The sequence below is a fragment of the Ovis canadensis genome, chromosome 21 (genome assembly GCF_042477335.2).
Source record: "Ovis canadensis isolate MfBH-ARS-UI-01 breed Bighorn chromosome 21, ARS-UI_OviCan_v2, whole genome shotgun sequence".
In the NCBI taxonomy this organism is placed as follows: domain Eukaryota; kingdom Metazoa; phylum Chordata; class Mammalia; order Artiodactyla; family Bovidae; genus Ovis; species Ovis canadensis.
The window spans coordinates 66,927,960-66,949,105 of record NC_091265.1 but is presented as its reverse complement, the minus strand read 5'-3'; the positions used below and the strand labels follow the sequence as shown (position 1 = coordinate 66,949,105).

The 21,146-nt window shown below is 62.6% G+C and overlaps 1 protein-coding gene across 5 annotated transcripts; it reads left to right on the top strand.

Moving 5' to 3' along the window:
• Window positions 1–1,566: 1,566 nt before the first annotated feature.
• On the top strand, window positions 1,567–20,120 carry EPS8L2 (EPS8 signaling adaptor L2). Of its 5 annotated transcripts, XM_069566395.1 has the most exons (22): window positions 1,650–1,732; window positions 2,515–2,653; window positions 3,972–4,094; window positions 4,200–4,255; window positions 5,021–5,085; window positions 13,419–13,580; window positions 13,867–14,016; window positions 14,097–14,176; window positions 14,256–14,398; window positions 14,478–14,548; window positions 14,706–14,832; window positions 14,978–15,066; window positions 15,220–15,294; window positions 15,520–15,668; window positions 15,785–15,917; window positions 16,029–16,141; window positions 17,486–17,591; window positions 18,143–18,256; window positions 18,510–18,579; window positions 18,691–18,871; window positions 18,980–19,112; window positions 19,185–20,120. In XM_069566395.1, exons 3-22 carry the CDS (start codon window positions 4,051–4,053, stop codon window positions 19,266–19,268), a joined length of 2,145 nt encoding a protein of 714 aa, XP_069422496.1. In that variant the 5' UTR covers window positions 1,650–1,732; window positions 2,515–2,653; window positions 3,972–4,050; the 3' UTR covers window positions 19,269–20,120. The 5 variants fall into 5 exon arrangements, with proteins under 5 accessions (XP_069422494.1, XP_069422495.1, XP_069422497.1 ...); XM_069566393.1 differs by lacking the exon at window positions 2,515–2,653 and having other exon boundaries at window positions 1,567–1,732; XM_069566394.1 differs by lacking the exon at window positions 2,515–2,653 and having other exon boundaries at window positions 1,645–1,732; window positions 4,034–4,094.
• Window positions 20,121–21,146: the final 1,026 nt, after the last annotated feature.

The window sequence follows — 21,146 nt, the reverse complement described above, 5'->3', positions numbered from 1 at the left end:
CAGGTCCATCAGGGCCCAGGCCCAGCAGCTCTGGAGCAGCCCTCCGCCGGCCTGGGCCTCGGGGCTGGCCTCAGCGAGGAGGGCCGAATTATCACCCCAGTGGTCTTGTCCTCAGGGGTGAGTGGGCGTGGGAGCGCCTCTGCCCCCTGACTCCTTGGGCGCAGCACCCGTGAGCACCTGTAGCCCGAAGGCCAGGCGAGGTGCCCTCCTGCGGAGCCCTCCTTGCGTTCAGCGGAGCTCCACCCTCTGCACCCCGAGTGGGCTCCGGAAGGCTCCGAGGACGCCACAGCTGCTCCCTGTGGCAAGATGCCTGATGCCTGCCGGGTTCACGACCCTCCCGAGGATCTGGGCCAGGCCCTAGACACACCCATAGCTTTGGCCACCGGTCACTCCATGTTGGAGGTGGCCACAGGCAGTCTGGGGCTCCAGGTTCCCACCTGCATCCTTGCGGGGGTCAGCTCTCCCGCTCTGAGGAGCAGAGGGTGCCCACCTCGGCGGCTCCCTTCTCCCTTTTGCCTGTCCAGGCTCGGCCTCCAGGAAGAGCGGGCGAGGGCAGGCTTGCCTTCCCCTCGGGGTTGTCAGCAGAGGGGGAGAATCAGGAAGCCAGGGCTCAGGCAGGGCTAGGCTGGAGGACGAAGCCACTCCCTGCACCCCTGTGCAAGCTCGCCCGGAACCCGAGGATGTGGGCAGGGAGGTCCCCGCAGTGTGGGAAGGGGCAGTGCCGCTGACATTCCGGGACAGGGTGCCTCCTTCCCCAGGGGTTCCTGGCAAGCTGCCCGCTCTCCTCGACCCTGGGACACCAGCACCTCACACACGCTTCCCTGCTCCCCCCACCCAGGAGCAGTAGGAGAGCCCTGGGGGCGCCTGCCCTCCTCTCCACTTCCTCTTCACCCAGCTCGGTGGGCAGCACCATCCTGAGGGGGTCAGCTCAGAAGGAGGAAAGACAAAACTACGGGCAGGGCTTGGGGCCTGGCCTAAGGCAGGGGTCGCTGCCTGGAGCGCCTTCACGCTGGCTGCCCGGCCACTCAAGGACATCCTGGGCCACAGGCGTCCCAACCCCTGCCAAGGAACAGCCCCACCCCTCTTGGAGTGCCCACCTGGGCTGGGCAGCGTGAAGAAAGACGTCAGGAGGGACACCTCCCTGCCCCCCACCTGGCCGGCTCAGGGCACAGGACGGCAGGATCTCTGGCCAGTGGTCCTACCTTGGAGACTCACAGTCTGAAGCCCGGCCCTGGCGCCCTCTCCAGACCAGAGGGGTACCAGGCGAAGAGGATGGGCCTCCGGCCAGAGTGCTGGGGCCCTGAGGCTGGGGGCACCTAGCAGGCACAGGTCTGCCCTCCCCGGGGCTCCGCAGGCAGCTTGGCCTGCGGGCAGAACCTCAAAGCGTCAAGGTGCGCCCTCCTGCCACCCCCGCGAGGGACGGGCGCGCGGGCCGCGCGCCCACCGGCGCCCCGGCTCTCCGGGTGGGGTTTGCGCAGGGAGACGGCGTGTGTGCTGGGGGCCCTGTCCCGGGAGCCTCGGGGGGCGGGCCATCCGCGTGCCCCCGCCCCTGCCCAGGGCCAGCCCGCGCGAGGTGACTAACCTGCCGCTCAGGTTCCTCCCCGTGCCCCGCCCCGGCCCCTCCGTGCGTCCCTCCCTCCTTCCGAGCCAGGCACCGACAGACGGGCAGGCGGACGCGCGGACGAAGGGACCAGCGGACGGCCGGCCAGGAGCGGGGCTGCGAGAAGAGCAGGTGAGCGCCCCGACCTCGCTTGGCGCCCGCACCCGCTCGGCGCCGGAGCGGCGGCCGGCGGGTCCCCGGGCCTCGGTTTCCCCAGGTGGCGGCACGACGCGGGGCTCCGCCTGGGTCTACAGGCCGGGCTGGGGCGCGCGGGGCATTGGCGAGAGGGGCTGCGCCGGGCCCACGGGCTTTCCCTGGGCTGGCGGCCAGGAGCGGGGCCTGCGGCCTGGCCTGCCCCGTCTGGTCCTGGGGCGGCGCCGTGAGCTGGGGATGTTTGTAAGCCAGTGACTTCTGAGTCAGACAGCCCCTCCCAACCTTGGGCTCAGTAGGAGGAAGCCCCTCCTCCAGTGAAGAAGGTGTTGAGGGGGTTCTCCTGCCCCTCAAAGGTCCGGGACCCTGCGCCCCGACCCCGATGCCTGGCAGGCTGGGGGCTCCTTTGGGGCCGGCTTCCTGGCTGTGGGAGCTGGGGAGTGAGCCCCAGTCCAGGGTCAGGCCCTGGATCAAGTCTGGGGTGTGGGAGGTGGAGGGTGGGGGAGCTGGGGCCGCACGGCGCAGGCCCATGTGCCTCCAGTCTGGGTTGCGTTGGCCTGGCCTGGGCAGCCCCTGTCTCAGGCGTCTGCCATGGCAGAGGAGGTCGGTGGGCAGGGCTCCCGGGCTTCTGAAGTGCCCACTGACCACCTGTGTCCCTGCCCTGATGTAGTCAGCCCCAGCTCTGCTGGGAGGCAGGGCCTGGCGGGCGACCCGTCCGCCTCCGCTAGGGCAGCCTGACCCCGGGACCCCTTTCTCCGCTCCAGCTTTGCCCGTGGCAGCAGCGGCTCCCGCCCCGCCCAGCAGTGCCCGCAGCATCCAGACCTGGGCGCAGCCCAGCTGGAGGGGCTCCCCCATCCCAGGGCCCCACCTGGCTCCCTGGCCTCAAGCTGACTCCTCCCCAAGGTCACTCTTCTGGGAGCTGGAATTTGAACTTGGAGCTGGTCCCTCCGCCCTCCCTGCCCTGCTCGGGCCTCCTCCCCTCCAGGCTTGACCCGGCACAACATGCCGTCGTCCCTACGCACCCGGAAAATGGCCACAGTGAAACCGAAGTGCAGCCCGTGGCCCTCAGGGCCAGTGCTGGCCCCACCCCAGCCGGCTGAAACCCGTGCTCCCCACTCCCGCCCCATAGGCGGCCCCTCCCCCAGCTGCTCCCCAACCTAGATGCCAGCGCCTGGAGTCACCTTCCTGGCTGGCTCTGAGCCCCCCACCCCGCCCCAGGGAGTCAGAGAACAACCCAGGTGTCCGCCCACAGGCCTAGGTCTCACCCAGGGGTGTGTGTGTGTGTGTGTACTGGACACACGTGCCCAGCACCCTCAGCTCAGCCCTCCAGGAATCCCACTAATCAAACACTCCGGCTCACCTACTGAGGCCAGAAGCATTCCGGGCATTCTCCACAGGCAGATGGACAGAGGAATCTGGCCAAGTCCAGACCCTGGGGATGCGGAGGGGTGACCTGAAGCCCCCAGTCCCTCAACCCTCTTGGGAGCTTCTCTGTAGGTAGAACCTGGAAAGTCCAGGCAAAAAGTCCTAGGCAGCCCCTTCGCTGGATGCCAGCACCGCTGGCTTGTGGCCCGACCCTGCAGGCCCCTAACACTAAAGCCGCAGATGGATGGCGTCGCCGGTGCCATCCGCTGGGTGCAGGTGTGGGCCCCGGTGTCCCCACGGAGCACGAATCCCACAGGGCACGTCATCCTGGCCCAGGGGTGCCAGGCTGTGCTTGGCACCCAGGGGGTGGCTCTGTGTCCCTACGCCCCTGCCTCCCTCCCCAGGCTCTCGCCTCAGCCTCTGCTGCCTTCCTCCCTTGTCTGGCTCTGACTGCCTCAGGGCCTTTAAACTTACTATTCCCTCTGTTTGGAAGGTGCCTGCTTCCCCTGAGGCCCCTGCAGAGCCCCAGGACATATTCCTCAAAACTCTACCCCAGACAGCCTCTGGAGGTGGGGCCCCCCTGTTGGCACGCCCCGGAGGTCCCTGTGGAGGACCGAGGGTCTGCGGAGTGATGGGGGTGCAGTGAGCACCAGCCAGGTCGTGGAGCATGACTGGGCCTGCTGTGTCCAGAAGGCTGGGCTCTGCTCCCTGAGGACCACCTACCCAGGCACCCTGGGGAATCTGGCCAGGCCCTGGCCTGAGGGGTGGGGAGGAGGAGACCTGGGCCCTGCGTGGGAGCGACAGGGCCCCGGCCGGGTCTGGCCGAGGGGTTCGCTTGATTCCCCTGTCCACTCAGGTGTGGGCCAGGCACCAAACCCTGGACTCCGGCCACACTGAGGTCTGCCCTCCTCCCGCCAGCCACCGTCGAGGACGCCATGAGCCAATCAGGGTCCATGAGCTGTTGTCCGGGTGCCGCCAAGTGAGCTCCCGCCCCACCCGCCCACCCCTCAACACCCCCACCCGCCCAGCCGTCCCAAGGCGGGGGTGTGGCGTGGCCCCACCCTCACCAGCCCCTCCTCTGCAGCGGCAGCCTGGGCCGGTCTGACGGTGTGCCCAAGATGAGTGCCAAGGACCTGTTTGGTGAGTGAGGTTTGACAACAGGAGGCTGGGGACAGTCAGCGGGGAGAGTCTCCCCACTGCCCTCCCCAGGGCTGTGCCAGGGCCCCACAGGGGAAGGCAGAACAGCCTGGGCCCCCAGAGGAGGCCCCTGGGCCCAAACCAACCAACAGGTGCTCAGGCCCCGCCCCCAAACTCTGGCCACAGAACAGCCCTCCCCCAGTGGGTCAGTAAGGGGAGAGGCCTTAGGAATAATTCAGGGAGCATCAATATTGATTCTCTGCGCTCCTCTCTGCCACCCGATCCTCCGGAGGAGGGGTGCCGGGGCTCCTGCCTGGCTGAGTGCCAGCTGTCTACTCCCGGAGGGCGGGGCCCGGCCAGCCCCCTCGCCCAGCTCCGACCTTCCCTCAGTCACACAGGCCCTGGAAAGCAAGGAGCCCCGGGAAGGGCAGCGAGATGGTCTCTGGCAGCCCTTGGAGTCGGGGCAAGGCCTGGACCAGACCCCTCCCCAGGCAGATGGGCCCGGGGCCTACGTGGGGAGAGGCTGAGCCTCCTACACCCGCTCCAGGGCAGACCTGGGCACAGCCGTGCCTTCACCTCGCTGAGCTGGGGGTCCCTCCTGTGGACGGAGGGAGCCCCGGGTTCTGCAAGGAGAGGCCGCCCCCCATTCCATGCACCCGTGTCCATCCTGGAGGTCGTGAGGGGCCCATAGGCAGCCTGCGTTCTGGCCTCCCCTCGGCCCTGCCTGGGTCCTGCCTGTGGGGCCGAGTGACCGTGTCCCCTGTTCAGAGCAGAGGAAGAAGTACTCCAACTCCAACGTCGTCATGAACGAGACCTCCCAGTACCACGTCCAGGTGAGCCCCCCGACCCCACAGGGCGCGCCTGTGCTCTGTGTAGGGAAGCAAGGCCTGGCCCGGGGAGGCGTGGTCCCGCAGCAGGCCGCGTCTGAGCTCCCCGCAGGTGGGGAGCCCCACTCTCGTCCGGGGAGCTCCCCGTGTGAGGGCGCAGGAGCCCTGCGGCTGTGTCAGGGTCGGGGGATGCCCGGGGAGACACAGGCAGGCGAGGATGGACTCTGGGTGCCCCCGCAGCCCTCAGACAGAGGGCCCGGTGGGGAGGAAGCTGTCCTCCTGGCCCCACAGCAGAGGCTGGAGTGGGAGGGTGGAGCCATCAGACTTGTTTCTGAGCTCCTCCTGGGGGCCTTGACAGCGACTCCCATGGAGCCGGGAAAGATGGACAACCGAACTTTAGACCAGCTAACAGCTCAGGAGACCTTTGCTCCCGGGTCAGTTTTAATTCACACTTAGAACCCAGGAAACATGTTTTTTAAATGACCTTCCTGTTCCTGGCAGCTGGCAAGTTCCTGGTTCCTGGTCACTGTCCCAACCTGCAGGACAAGAGGGCTGGGAAAGGATGAGAAGGGAGGAAGTGGGGGGGGCCTGGAGCAGAAAGGTGAGGGTGGGGTCCTGGAGCAGGAAGGTGGGAGGACCCCATAGCAGGAAGGTGGGGGATCCTGGAGCAGGAACATGGGGGAACCTGGTGCAGGAAGGTGGGGGTCTTGGAGCAGGAAGGTGGGGGGACCCCATGGCAGGAAGGTGGGGGGTCCTGGTGCAGGAAGTTGGGGGGTCCTGGAGCAGGAAGGTGGGGGGACCTGGAGCAGGAAGGTGGGGGGACCTGGAGCAGGAAGGTGGGGTGGGGACCTGGAGCAGGAAGGTGGGGTGGGGACCTGGACCAGGAGGGTGGGGTGGGGACCTGGAGCAGGAAGGTGGGGGCACCTGGAGCAGGAAGGTGGGGGGACCTGGTGCAGGAAGGTGGGGGGACCTGGACCAGGAAGGTGGGGGGACCTGGACCAGGAGGGTAGGGTGGGGACCTGGAGCAGGAAGGTGGGGGCACCTGGAGCAGGAAGGTGGAGGGACCCCATGGCAGGAAGGTGGGGTGGGGACCCTGGAGCAGGAAGGTGGGGTGGGGACCCTGGAGCAGGAAGGTGGGGGTCCTGGTGCAGGAAGGTGGGGGGACCTGGACCAGGAAGGTGGCGTGGGGACCTGGAGCAGAAAGGTAAATATTTTCCTCCCCATAGAACCCGCCATGCCCCGGCAGCCACGGGAGTCACTGCTTTCTGAGCCTCAGCCTTCTTGTCTAAAGAGCGGGTCCACTGAGCCAAGGGGGTCCTGGGGCTTTTGCCCAGGGTTGTGCTGTGATCAGCCCCTCATGCCAGCCTGCGCAGGAGGCCTCTGTTCGGCCAGCTTGTGCCTGCTACTGGCTCAGCACCCAGGGCAGCCCTCCACAGAGGAACTTTGCCCTCCTGGTGAGGAGCCGCCTGGTCACTGGGGCCTCCCAGCACTTCTAGATTTTAGTCCAAACTAGCCTGTGAAGGACCCCGGCTCGGGGCACCTCTCCTGCCCACCCAGCAGCCAGCAGGGCTGAGGAAGTGGGCGATCTGTGGCCCCGCCTGCATTCCCTGATGGCTCAGAAGTGAAAGAGTCTGCCTGGAGGAGATGCAGGTCTGTGGATTCCATCCCTGGGTCGGGAAGGTCCCCTGAAGAAGGAAATGTCAACCCGCTCTAGTATTCTTGCCTGGAAAATCCCACGGACAGAGGAGCCTAGGGGGCCATAGTCCATGGGGTTGCAGAGTCGGTCTCGACGTAGTGACTAAACCACCACCCAGACGAGGAAACTGAAGCCGAGAGAGAGAGAAAAAGAGAGAGAGGTGGCGACAAGATCAGACCGACCGTGGCATTGGGAGGGGGTGCCCGAGGCTTGTGGATTTGTTTCTTTATTCCAAACTAATACACCATGTGGAGAAGGCAATGGCAACCCACTCCAGTGTCCTTGCCTGGAGAATCCCAGGGACAGGGGAGCCTGGTGGGCTGCCATCTATGGGGTCGCACAGAGGCGGACACGACTGAAGCGACTTAGCAGCAGCAGCAGCGATGCACTGTGGCGTGGACCTCGGGGGCTGGAGTGTGAGGCTCTGCAGCAGCGCGCTCAGGACACCGGATGGCTCTGTCCTCCGTGGTTGCGACCGCCCATGCCCCAGGTTTCGGCAGCGCTGCTCCGCCCCCCGTTCCTGCAGTCGCGCGTTTTTGAGAATCCTGTAAAACGGAACTCGTAGAGTTTACAACCATCTTGGCTCTTCTGCTTGGTAAACTCATTTCAAAGATGCTGTGTGTACGAAAGAGTTCTCCAGGTCCAAAGCCCCGTCTGGCCCCTGGACCCTTCGTGGGGTGCTGCCTGTGTCCATGTCAGATGTATAGGTTTCTTATTGAGCAGTGGTGGGTCCTTCGCATTCAGCTAAAGATGTATGGATAAGAAATACCTCCTCCGAGTCTGGCTTGTCAACGCACATGCATTAACTGTGTTGAAGCGGGTAGAAATGTTTAATTTTGATGACTTCCAGTCACATCCATTTTTTTCTTTAATGGTTAGGTGGTTTTGGGGAGCTTGAGAAGTCTTATTTGCTTCGGTCGTCGCTTGACCCAAGGCTCTGAAAACGTCTTGCATTTTCTTCTAGACACTTTGTAGTTTGTGTGTGTGCTAAGTTGCTTCAGTGATGTCCAACTCTTTGTGACCCCACGGACTGAGATCTTCCCGATTCAGGGATCAAACCCACGCCTCTCGCGTCTCCTGCATTGGCAGGCGGACTCTTCACCACCAGCGCCATGTGGAAAGTCCCACTTTGTGGTCTAGGCTGTTACGTTTAGGTCTGTGTTGCTGTCCAGTCTCCAAGTCCGGTCTGACTCCTCGAGACCGCAGGGACTGGAGCACGCCAGGCTTCCCTGTCCCTCTCCATCTCCCGGAATTTACCCAAGTTCATACCCATTGCATTGGTGATGCCATCCAACCATCTCATCTTCTGTCGTCCCCTTCTCCTCCTGCCCACAATCTTTCCCAGCATCAGGGTCTTTTCCACTGAGTCAGTTCTTCACATCAGGTGGCCAAAGGATTGGAGCTTCAGCTTCAGTGTCAGTCCTTCCAATGAGTATTCAGGGTTGATTTCCTTTAAGATTGACTGGTTTGCTCTCCTTGCTGTCCAGGGGACTCTGAAGAGTCTTCTCCAGCACCACAGTTTGAAAGCATCAATTCTTAGGCGCTCGGCCTTCTTTATGGCCCTGCTCTCACATCTGTACTTGACTACTAGGAAGACCACAGCCTCGACCGCACAGACGTCGGCAAAATGACGCCTTTGTTTCTAACACACTGTCTAGGTTTGTCGTAGCTTTCTCGCCAAGGAGCAAGCATCTTCTAACTTCATGACTGCAGTCACCACCTGCAGTGATTTCAGAGCCCACAAAGAGGGATTCTGTCACCGCGTCCACCTTTTAGAGCTATAATCCACTTTACATTCATTTTTTGGTTTGAGACCCAAGGCTAACCTTCCCTGTAGGAAGTGCAGTTACAACAAAGCTGTTTTTCCTCCCTCATAATCACTTCGGTGCCTTTGTCAAAGAGTGACTGTTTGGGTCTGGATGGGTCTGTTCCTGGATTCTCTGTGCTTCATGCAATTCTACCTCTTTCTGGCTTATTAACCGTCTTGAAATCAGGCAATTTTGTTCTTTTTCTTTAAGGTTTTCTTGACTATTCTGAGTTCTTCGGGCTTGCACTGACATTTTAGAATCAAATTGTCCATTTTTACCCCTCCCCCCAGAAGCCTGCTGGAATCTTGATTTGCACTGAGTCGAGTCTGAGGATCAGTTTAGGGAGACTCCGCTCTGCGTCTTTCCGACCCATAAACAGGGCACCTCTTCACTTACTAGGTCTTCTCTAATCTCTCTCAGGCCTTTTTTGTGATTTTTTTTTTTTTACTACAGAGGTCTCACAGCTCTTTGTTAAAATATTCCTTGGGTGTTTGATTTTTATATGCTGTTATAAATTATATCATTTTTTAAATTTAATTTTCCAGTTGTCTTGTAGCATTTGTTTTGTACAACTGAATTTTGTAAAGTGATTGAGTATCCTAAGTCTTCGCTGAATTCATTCATTCGTTTCAGGAATTGCTTGTAGATTCCTTGGATCTTTTATGAGTCGTTTTGTCTGAAAATACAGTACTTAATTTCTTAATTTTAACCACTTCGTCTTCTTACATTATTGCTCTTGCTAGAACCATCAGGATAGTGCTCAATAATAATGATGGTGGGCATCCTTGCCTATGTCCCGTCTAGAAGAAAGTGTTCAGAACTCCCTGTTTCATCAGCTGCCTGCCTCTGTAGACGCCCTTTACGAGAATGGGAAAGTGCCTTTCCATTCTTTCGTTTGCTGAGAGTTTTTATCGTGAAAGTTGTTGAATTTCATCAAGTGCTTCCTCAGTTGGGATGTCCCTACTATCCTGTTAACGTACGAGTCTTGCTGGGTTTTGGGGTTTTTGGCTGCGTTGGGTCTGCTGTGCTCCACACGGGCTTCCTCTCGTTGCGGGGCACGGGCTAAGGCTCTCGGGTTCAGTAGTGGGGGCACATGGGCTTCCTTGCCCCTCGGTATGTGGGATCTTCCTGGAACAGGGATGGAACCTGTGTCCCCTGCTTTGGCACACAGGTTCTTAACTACCAGACCACCAGGAAAGTCCTGAATCACTGTTTCTTTAAAATGTTGCACCAGCCTTGCATTTCTAGGATAAATTTCACTTACTAATGGTTTATTAGCCTTCTTATGTGTTGGCAAGACTAATTTGCTAATATTTTGTTGAGGATTTTTTGCTCTAATATTTATTAGAGCATCGGTCTGCAGCTTTCTCTTCTTGCAAAGCCCTTGGTAGGTCTTGCTATCAGAATTATGTCGGCCCTATAAGATGAGCGGAGTGGTGTTGCTGCTCCTCTCGTCTTCAGAAACGGTTAATGGAAGGTTGGGACTCCTCCAAGTGTTTGCTGGGATTCACCTGTGAGGCCCTGAATATAGGGCTTTCGTTCTGGCACGGTTTCTTTTATTATGAGTTCACTTTTGTGCCTGTGCGATCTCTGGTCATGCCCCCTCCTTCCTTCTGGTCATTGATCATTGTGTTTTCTCTATTTTTTTCTTGATCACTCTTGCTAAGGGTTTATCAATTTCATCAACCCTTTCAGAACCACCTTGGGCTTTGTGGGTTTTTCTCTCTGTTTGTTTTACTAGTCTGTTGGTTTCTGCTCTTAATTTCCTTCTTCCCACTTGCTCTGGTTTCTTTTATTTCCGCGGCTGTGAGAGGCCTTCGCTATAGCACATGGGGTCTTCCGTCTTCACTGAATCTGGTTCCCTGACCAGGGACTGAACACCCGCCCCTGCAGAGTCTGAGCCAGGGCAGTCCCACGAGGTTCCATGTGGTTGCCATTTTCTAGTTTCCTAAGAAGAATGTGCAGACCATTGAAACTGCCCTTCTTCTTTTCTGATGTCCACTTACAGCCATAATGTTCCCCGAGGGACTCCTTCAGCGGTCTCCTGCAAGTTTTGATGTGCTCGTTTTGACTGGTCAGCTCAGAACATTTTCTTTTCTAATTTTACTTTATTAGAGTATAGCTGATTTACAATGTTGTGTTAGTCTCAGATGTACAGCAGAGAGTTTCGGCTATACAGATAATCCTCCTTTTTCAGATTCTTTACCCATGTGGGTTATTACAGAACACTGCAGACAGTTCCCTGTGCTACACAGTAGGCCCTTGTTGGTTACCTATTTTATACACGGCAGTGTGTTAATCCCAGGCTCCTAATCTATCTCTCCCCCCACTTTCCCTCTGGTGACATAGCTTGTTTCTGAAATCTGTGAGGCTGTTTCTGTTTTGTAAGTTCGTCCGTATCGTATTTTAAAATTAGATTCCACATACGAGTGATGTGTTTCAGTCACCCACTCACGTCTGACTCTTCGAGACCCCACGAACTGTAGCCCACCAGGCTCCTCAGTCCGTGGGATTCTCCAGGCAAGAATACTGGAGTGGGTCGCCATTCCCTTCCCCAGAGGATCTTCCCGACCCAGGGATTGAACCCTGGTCTCCTTCGCAGGCAGATTCTTTACCACTTGAGCTACAGGGAAGCCCTGTATGAGTGACACCATATGATATTTGTCTGACTTACTTCACTGACTGTGATAAGCTCTAAACCTCTCCACCTTGATGCAACTTGGAATATTTTCCACTTTTCCTTGTGACTTCTTTGACCCAGGGGCTGTTTAGATCTTTCTGCTTTTTAAGCATTTAACAGTGTGAGCATTTATAGGTAGGAACTCGCTCTGGTGCTGCTGTTGCTGCACCCCGTAAGTTTGGGATTATTTTGTGTCTGTTCTCCTTTGTTACTAGGTATTTCATTTTCCTGGTGATTTACTTTCACTCACTTGTCATTTGGAAGTATGTGTTTCTATAGGTGTAGACCCAGAGTAATTTAGAAAGATGTTGCTCAATTTCCAGTTAGTAGGTTTTGCAGTAAAGAGTCTGGTATTGATTGCTAAATTAACTCTACTGTGTCAGAGGACACAGGCTGTGTCTTCAGGGGATTGGAACGACGGGCGGTATGCTTGGTATGCTTTGCAGACAGACTGGCTGCCTGACAGTCACTGCGTGTTTCTGCTCCCTCTCCAACCTGCCCGTGGACCTGTAGCCCAGCCTCTGAGTTGTTCGGGGAGTGGCCTCGTCCCTTCACATGTGCAGGTTGCCTGGGTGGAAACATAAGAGGGAAGCCCCTGGCCCGGCCCAGTGTCACCAACTCCTCCCGGAGCGGCCAGGCGAGGCCCCCTTTCTCCACATCTTAACCGGCCAGCGTTACCCACCAGAGCAACAGAAGGCAGGAAACTCATTCTTAGAGGAATATTCTCATGAGGCTTCAATCTGCAATTCTGGTATCAAACGAGTCTGCACAGAATTGTCTTCTTTCGGTTTTTGGCTGCACCGTGTAGCTGGTGGGATCTAAGTCCCCAGACCCGCAGTCAGAGCTCAGAGTCCTGGCCAGTGGCCTGCCAGGGAGGTCCCTGGTGTATAATTTTCTATGCTGAAAGGTTACTCCGTGTCTGTTTTCCTGTAGACTCTCTGTTCATACCTTTTGTCGATTTTTCAATTGGGCTGTTAATCTTTTATACTTATTTACTTATTCTTTCATTATTTATTCATTTACTGTTGGTGTCCTTAATTATTAAATAAAATAGAGCGCTTAGCAAAGTAAGAACTATCATTGTAATACAGATCAGTCTTTTTCTACTTTAAGAAAATTAGTCTGCATCAAGTCTATTATAGCTATTATTTTGTGTTTTCTCACTTTTTTTAAAACTTTGTATGTGGTATTTTTTTTCACAAGCAGAATTTTTTTTAGGTCAGATTTATGGGTTTTGTCCTTTTGTCTCCTTCTTTATTTCCTGTGGCCGTGCTGCCTGGCATGTGGGATCCTAGCTCCCCAACCAAGGATTGAACCCGCGGCCCCTGCAGCGGCAGCACAGCCTTAGCCACAGGACCCCCAGGGAAGTCCTGATCTTCCGAGTATCTGGGTTTTCTTCCTGGCTTAGCAAAGTCCCCCAGGGGAGAAGCCTTCCTGAGGTCACGCAAAGTCCCCCTTCGTGCATCCACATTCTGTGGCTAAGCCTTGCCTACTTAAGAGTTTATGTCAGTATTTACCCAGCTGTCTCAACAAAGGTTGGCGCAGACACTCGGGGGCTCCTGGGAGGACAAGGCGCCCGAGCCAGGCTTCCAGAGAGAGGAGGGGGTGGGCAGGGCTAGCCTGCCGGGGGCCCCTGTGGGCTGCTCACTCCCTCCCTACACATTCACTGGGGGCCTGCCGTGGGCCCGGCCCTGTCACAGGGGAGACAGCAGGCAGGTGGCAGAGAAGTGCGTGGTACCCCACATCGGATGATGATAAACAAAAGGGCAGGTCAGAGACGTGGTGACAGGGAGACTGTGGCTGGGCAGTCAGGGAGGAAAGCGCCCCAGGAGCGTCTGGAAAGAAGAGGGAGTTGGGAGCAGCCGGGTGGGCAGAGACAGCAGGGGCGGAGGCCCCGCCCGGCTGCAGGGGACCAGGGGCGCTGCGTCCCCCAGCCGCGGGCGGATGAGGCTGGGCAGGGGGATGGGGTGTGTGCAGGGCTGCTAAGGGTTCACCGGGGCCTGTCTGTGGCCCCGAGAGACAGCCCCCCAAGGTGGGGCTTTGTCTCCTCAGAGCCCCAGGGCAGGGCTGTTCCCCTCAGACCCCCAGGCACAGCCCCTTGGCCCTTGACACCAGGAGGGCTGCGCCCAGGGTGACACCCTGCCCACCCACCCAGCACCTGGCTACGTTCATCATGGACAAGAGCGAGGCCATCACGTCGGTGGAAGACGCCATCCGGAAGCTGGTGCAGCTGAGCTCCAAGGAGAAAATCTGGACACAGGAGATGCTGCTGCAGGTCGACGGCCAGTCGCTGCGGCTGCTGGATATGGAGTCGCAGGTGCCTCGGCGGGAGGAGGGCGCGGGCTGGTCCTGCCAGGCGTGCTGGGCCTGTCTACGGGACCTGAAGGCGGAGGGCAGAGGGCAGGAGGACCCGGCGGGGCTGGAGTCGGGGGAGCCACGCCCCACAGGCCCACGCCCCCCTCGCCAGAGCCCTCCAGGGCTGGACCGAGGCGGGCGCGCGGTGTGGACCTTGAAGGCCACAGGCCAGGCCAGTCAGCCCGTGTCCGTGGCGCCCCCTCCCTGAGCCCACCCCCGGGAGCCGCTCCCAGCCTCCTGTCCCCCAGGAGGAGCTGGAGAACTTCCCTCTGCCCAGCGTGCGGCACAGCCAGACGGTGCTCAACCAGCTGCGCTACCCGTCCGTGCTGCTGCTCGTGTGCCAGGACTCGGACCAGAGCAAGCCCGACGTCCACTTCTTCCACTGCGACGAGGTGGAGGTGAGGCGGGCGGCCGTGGGCTCGGGGGGCGCGCGTCCCTCCTGAGAGCCGGCCTGACGCCCGCCGCCCCCACCCCGCAGGCGGAGCTCGTGCACGAGGACATCGAGAGCGCGCTGGCGGACTGCCGCCTGGGGAAGAAGATGCGGCCGCAGACCCTCAAGTAGGGGGCTCGGAGGGGCCGGGGCGGCGGGCCTGGGCCGGGGGCTGCACCGGGCTGAGCCGCCCCTCGTCCGCCTCAGGGGCCACCTGGAGAAGATCCGGCAGCGGCTGTCGATCCTGCCCGCGGCCCCGGGCCCGGCCCCCATCCCCTTCCAGCGCTTCGGCGGGGACTCCCCTTCCACCAAGAACCGAGTGGGCCTGCCGACGCCGCTGGGAGAGCTAGGTGGGCCCCGCGGGGCGCGGCTGGGGGCGGCAGCAGAGGTGGGCGGCGGGCCGGTCAGCCGCAGCTGTGCTCCGTGCAGGCCTCCGCCGCCGCGAGTCGCTGGAGGAGGAGCCGCGGGCCGCGCTGGCGCAGAGGATCGAGAAGGAGACGGTGGGTCTCGCGCGGGGCGCCCCAGGCACTCCGGGCCCCTCGACCAGCCCTCCAACCACCCCCTCCCCCGGTCCGGGGGCCAAGAGGCAGCAAGTGGGGGTGTCCCTGCGGCGGGTCGGGCCGCCTGAGGCTGACCCCTGCCCTACTCTGACCCCAGCAAATCCTCAACTGCGCCCTGGACGACATTGAGTGGTTCGTGGCGCGGCTGCAGAAGGCGGCGGAGGCCTTCAAGCAGCTGAATCAGCGCAAGAAGGGAAAGAAGAAGGGGAAGAAGGGGCCGGCAGGTGCGGGGCGGGGGCGGGGCGGGGGGCAGAGTGACCCCTGAGCAGGGAAGGTGCGGCCGAGCTGGTGGGCAGCCTCAGGCTGAGGCCAGACCCGCCGGGCACGGCGACAGCGGGCCAGCCAGGCTAACGTCCGGCCCCCATCCAGAGGGCGTCCTCACGCTACGGGCGCGGCCCCCCTCGGAGGCTGAGTTTGTGGACTGTTTCCAGAAGACTAAGCTGGCCTTCAACCTGCTGGTGAGGGCAAGGACCGCCCCGTCCCGCTGAGCTGACGTGGGGGATGGGGTCCCGCTTGTCCGCGGTGCCACCTGCCCCCACATCCCTGTGCCCGCTCCCCCCCCCCGTGTGCCCGCTCCCCTCCCCCACCGTGTGCCCGCTCCCCTCCCCCAGGCCAAGCTGCAGAAGCACATCGAGAATCCCAGTGCCGCTGAGCTGGTGCACTTCCTCTTCGGACCTCTGGACCTGGTGCCTGGGGCTGGGGGAAGCGGGAACCTGGGGGCTTGTCGGTGACTGGGAGAAGCAGGTGCCCACGTTGGGCAGTTGGCTGGGGCCAGCATCCACGGTCAGAGCTGCGGACACAGTGGGCCAGCCTGTGGCGCCGCTGGGGGTAGAGGGGATGGGAGATGGGGGGAGGGATGGGGGAGGGGAAAGCGGCCAGCAGCCCCCTCTGACCCCGGCTGTGCCCCCCAGATCGTCAGCACTTGTGGTGGCCCAAACATCGCTCGCTCTGTGTCCAGGCCCCTGCTGTCCCGCGATGCTGTGGGGTTCCTGCGTGGCCACCTGATCCCCAAGGAGATGGCCCTGTGGGAATCCCTGGGGGAGACCTGGACACGCCCCCGGTAGGGCAGCCGCTCGGGGCACACCAGGATGGGGTCCTGCGGTGGGTGGGCCAGGGGTCCTGAGTGGGGTTGGCTCTGCCAGCGGGCGCAGCTCACCCCAGGCCCTTCCACCCCAGCTCCGAGTGGCCGCGGGAGCCGCAGGCACCCCCCTACGTGCCCAGGTTCCACAGTGGCTGGGAGCCGCCCCTGGATGTGCTGCAGGAGGCCCCCTGGGAGGTGGAGGGGCTGGCAGCTCCCGACGACCACGAGGTCAGAGCTCCTGCAGCCCTGCTGACCCCACTTCCGCCCCCCACCCTCACTGCCCGCCCTCCTGGCCCAGCCCCTGCCGCACACCAAACCTAGGCGCCTGCTTCCCCACAGCCGGCTCCCGTGAGCCGACCATCCTTTAGAAACTCCCCGAAGCACGGCCTGGTCCTGGAGCCCACGCCCCCAGGAGACGTCCTCCCCCAGGCCAGCTCCCAGCACACTCCCAGGTGAGCTCCTCTCAGGGTGAGGCGGGGCGCCGCTCACCCCTCCAGTCACCGATGCTCTGCTGTGGGCGGCACCACCGGCTCAGTGGACTTGAGTCTGAGCAGACCGGGGGGAATAGTGGAGGGCAGGGAAGCCCTGCGTGCTGCAGCTCATAGCGGATGGACGCCTGCGGCGGGTTCGCTGCCGCCAGGTGGCGGCCAGAGGCTGGTCCCCCGACCGCCAGCGCTTTCCCCACGGGAGCAGCGCCCCCTTTCAACTGTGTTGTGTGCGACTGAGAGAACCCTGAAAGCACCCATGAATCCACCGCCTAATATGACATCTTTTTTCAGTCTCCACGTTTATGCTTTAGAAACATGTAGATATGTACTAAACCCCTGGACTTAAGTGGTCTCACCGATGCCAGTCACCCGGTCGGGGCTGATTTAGACCCAGCTTCAGGGCCCAAGGAGAAGGCTTAGGGTCCCCGTGGGGGAGCCTCCCTCCCCCCGCCATACGCATTTCCATGGACCATATCCCCCAGCCCCAGGGCCTCGGGGAGTCCCCGTCCTTCCTCCCCTCCCCTCCTCTCCTCTGTTCTTGGTCCTGGTCTGGACTTGTGTGGGGAGCACCTTACCTCCCGGACCCCAGGATTCAGTCTCAGGAAGGGAGGAGCTGGAATCCATGTTTTAGACAAGTGTGCCCCTCCTTCCGCCCCACATCAGCAGCCTGATGCCCCTGGTGCCTGGCCTAGGGTCACCTTTAAGAAACGTTTTCATCCTTTGATCTCCAGCCTCCAGCTGCTCCACCCCAGCCCATCCTGACACACCCCCAGCCAGGGCCCCAGGAGCCACCCCAGCCCCACCCCCCACGTCCTGGGGTCCTGAGCCCACACCTGTGTGAGCGGTACCCTTGTGCCCTAGCAGCAGGCTGGCCAGGAGGGATGGCCCCGCACGGGTGGCAGGCACAGGCCTGCTCCTTCCACGGCTGGGACACCCCGTGCGGTGCGTGTCCACACGCTGTCTGCAGCGCCAGAGGGGCTGTGGCTCTGAACGCGTCTGCCCAGCCCCTGATGGTCAGCTGATGCTGGGTCCCCTGGGGGCTGGACCTGGAGACCCCTGAGGGGGCCTGGGCTGGGGCGGGCCTTGCTGTGCCCACAGGCCCCCGCGTGCCACCCGCCTCTGCGGCCCCCCCACGCAGGGGGCCCCAGACGCAACGGGGCTGTCACAGTTTCCATCCCAGCTGACAGCCGCAGCCTCTGCGCCGCAGACGGGAGGCAGCCACGCACCTGGGAAGCTGTGCCCGGCCCGGTGCCAGGCCGAGGAGAGACCCCAGCCCAGCGCGGGGCCTCAGTCCTTCCTGTCCCACAGAGGCTACGAGCCCGCGCCAGCCATGGCCAAGTACGTCAAGGTCCTCTATGACTTCACGGCCCGCAACGCCAACGAGCTGTCAGTGCTCAGGGACGAGGTCCTGGAGGTGAGTGGGGGCTGGGGGTGTTCCCAGAAAAGGCGTCTGCCTGACCCCGGGGCTCCACTCTGGGTCCTCAGCCTGGCACCCCCAGCACAGCCTGGCTAATCCCCCTTGGGGATCTCAGAGGGGTGTCAAGGGCCCCTGAGCTGGGCAGGACTCTCCCTGTGGGGGGCGAAGAACCCCCCAACCCAGCAGGGCCTTGTCATTCACTTCCATCCCGGAGCCCCCTCAAGGCACTTCCCATGTTTTGTGCCAGTCCTGAATCCAGGCCACCCACTAAAAAGTGGAGCGGCTTGGAGGCGGGGGTGATCTATATCCGCAGTCAGGCTAGAGGCTCAGGACACCCCATGGGGAGTGGGAAGAGGGTGGGAGGCCGGGGGGCCAGGGGTGCTGGCCAGGATGTGACCATCATCACGGGACTGGGCGTGGGCCGGCTCAGAGGGGACTGCAGAACCCTCTCTGGCCCGTTGGTAAAGAGGGGCTCCCCCTGGTGGTCCCCGGTGCTTGCGGGGGGGGGGGCGGGGGGGCCGGGTGATGGCGGGATGCCGGGCCTGCAGGTGCTGGAGGACGGCCACCAGTGGTGGAAGCTTCGGAATCGCAGCGGCCAGGCAGGCTACGTGCCTGGCAACATCCTGGCAGAGACCCGGCTGGAGGACGCCCCCCAGGAACAGGTGAGGGGAGGTCTGCCCTGTCCCGCTATGGGTCGGCTGGGGCGGGGCGAGGTCGCGAAAGACCCAGCCCGGACCCCTCCCTGTGGGGACTGATGAAAGCTCGCGGGTCTGGGCCAAGGCTGGGGAGGTGTGGGCCCCGAGCAGGTCCTGGGGGTGGGGGTAGGAACGGGGAGCGGAGGGAGAGGCCTGGGGAGGGACGCCGAGCTGACCTACCGGCGCCGCCACCCCGTGCTCTGCCCCCCTCCTCCTGCAGGGAGTGAAATACTGGGGTCCTGCCAGCCCAACCCACAAGCTGCCCCCCAGCTTCGCAGGAAACAAAGACGGTGAGGGATGGGGACCCTGGACCCCAGCGCCCCGCAGCCCGTCCGGGGAGGGGCGGGCGAGGGGAGCCGTCGGTCGCGGCGGCGCGGGTCTGAGCCGCCCGGCGCCCGCAGAGCTAATGCAGCACATGGACGAGGTCAACGACGAGCTGGCGAAGAAGATCAGCAACATCCGGGCGCAGCCGGCGCGGCCCTTCCGGGTGGAGCGCAGCCAGCCGGCGGCCCCGCCGCTCACCCACGCGTCCGGGCCCCGCGAGGTCCGCGCCTGGCTGGAAGCCAAGGCCTTCAGCGCGCGGTGAGCTGGGCGGGGCGCGGGCGCGCGGGGAGCTGGGCGGGCCGGGCGCCGGGGCCGCGCCGGGCAGCCCGGGCCCCGGCCGCGCTCACGCTGGCGCTCGCTCCGCAGGGTCGTGGAGCACCTGGGCGTCCTGACCGGCCCGCAGCTCTTCTCTCTCAACAAGGACGAGCTGCGGAAGGTGTGCGGGGAGGAGGGCGCCCGCGTGTACAGCCAGCTCACCGTGCAGAAGGCCTTCCTGGAGGTGAGCCCGCCCGCCCCGCGGCGCCGGGACGGCGGCCGGCGGGACCCTGGCCGACGCCCCTCTCTCCCCCAGAAGCAGCAGGGCGGGTCGGAGCTGGAGGAGCTCATGAGCAGGTTCCATTCCAAGACCCAGAGGCGCGCGGAGGAGGACAGTTAGGCCTGCAGCTGGGGATGCGCCCCGCGGCTGGAGTGTTATTTTTGTTCGCGGACGTGTTTCGGACCCTGGACTCAGATGGACAGTCGCGCTGGCTGGGGTCCCTGGGGTGTGACCTCGGGCCCGGCGCTGCCCCCGCGCACGCCCCCCAGGCCGCCCCCACGCTCTCCTCAGCCAAACTTGCCGCCAGGCGGTGCCAGCCCCTCCTCCGCCTGCCCCCTGATCCCGGAGCGCCGCCCGTACCCCCGCTCCCGAGGCCGCAGGAACCCCCAGAGCCGTCAGGGACCTTTCCTCAGGCCTCGCCCCTGCACCGCCCCCCCAAAGGCCGGCTGCGGGGCGGAGGGCAGCAGACCTCAGCCACCCCGCTGCCCTTGGCTCTGAGCTGGCCAGGTTGGTGCCCCTTGCGGGCCAAGGCTGCCTCAGCACCCACCCAGTGCGCTGCTCTCCTGGGGGGGCCTGGGGGGCTCCTTCACCGCCTGGAGGATTGAGGACGGACTGAACCCCATTCACCCGAGGACTGGCCCTGGGCACCCCTCAACCCCCCACGCCTGTCCCCAGCGCCCCCCCACGCCTGTCCCCAGCGCCCCCCCACACCTGTCCCCAACGCCCCCCCCACGTCTGTCCCCAGCGCCCCCCCACGCCTGTCCCCAGCGCCCTGGCCCCGCACGCCTGTTCCCAGCCCTCCGCGGAGCTCAGGCGCTCTGAGCTTCCTCTGACCAGGTCTTAGGGTTGCTGCCCTGGCCTGCTGTGCGGCGGGAGGTGAGTCTCGGAGCCCTGGACTGCGGTCACACCCTGAGGAGGAGAGGTGACCAAGTCTCAGGATCCACGCCATTAAACCCCTTCAGTCTCCCAGCAGCCCCGTGTCTGTGTCCTGGAGGTGCGCTGGGGTCGCTGTGGGTTCTGGAGCCCCTGCTGGGATTGCACCTTTGGAAGAATTGCTGGGCAGAGGCAGGCAGTGGCCAGGCGGGGCTGGGGACGTTCCCGTGAGGCTTCTCACCCCTCCACACCCGAGCGAGAGGGCCCAGAGGACACCCCTGAGATTTGTGGCTGTGTGCCCACTGCAGAGCTGTGGCCCTCCCAGCCTCGAGGTCCTGTCCGGAAGGCCGGATGGGAGGGGTGGGAGCAGGTCTGTCAAACCTCCAGCAGGGAGGGGGCATGAGTCATGAGGTCAAGATCGAAACTAGACTCTCGCAGGGTGAGCCCCAAGCCACGGGAGGGGCCCCAGAGAGGACGTGGGGCCTGCGGGGCGGGGCAGGCAGCCGGTGCAGGGACTGGGGACCCTGCAGGCAGGGGTCAGGGGCACATAGGCGCCTGGGCGGCTGGCCAGACCACAGCAGGCCCACCCTCGGCGCCGGCCTGTGGCTCCCTCTGCTGGCTGCTCTGCGCATTGCGAGCCGGCAGACCAGGAGGGAGCATGCAGCGCCTGCCACCTGGCCCTGCACCCCTAAAGCCGGGGAGGACCCCCCGGGGTTCCAGGGTCTCTGCCTGGTGGGCGACCACAGGTCGCTTGGACACAGAGGCTGGTTGTGCCTTTCAGGGTGGGAGATGGCGGGAGTAGGGGGCTGTCCCCTGCTGGGCTGGGCCTCAGAAGCCCTGTGAAGCTCGGTCAAGGGCAGCTGGGGGTGTCTGGGGCCTTCTGGGAAACACCAAGACTTGACTACCACGGAGCCCTCTTCCCGGGAAAGGAAGGTGCTCACTCCAGCTCCAGGCCTCGAGAGGAGGGTCTTTGCTCCCATGCCTAGGCAGGATCTCACAAACAAGGAGCTCGAGAGGAAAAGGGGAGAATTGGGCATCCACCCTCCCATCAGAAAGCACAGCCCCGCTGGGCCAGGACTGCCAGCCCCCCTGCTTGGCTGGGACCCTCCCCAAGCAGGCCTGAGC

Excerpts from the sequence above, each read along its gene's own strand:
- EPS8L2 (XM_069566393.1), top strand. The coding sequence starts at position 4,051 with ATGAGCCAATCAGGGTCCATGAGCTGTTGTCCGGGTGCCGCCAA. Across the intron at positions 4,256-5,020 it reads GAGTGCCAAGGACCTGTTTG|AGCAGAGGAAGAAGTACTCC; the intron begins GTGAGTGAGGTT and ends TCCCCTGTTCAG. Across the intron at positions 17,592-18,142 it reads TCAGGGACGAGGTCCTGGAG|GTGCTGGAGGACGGCCACCA; the intron begins GTGAGTGGGGGC and ends CCGGGCCTGCAG.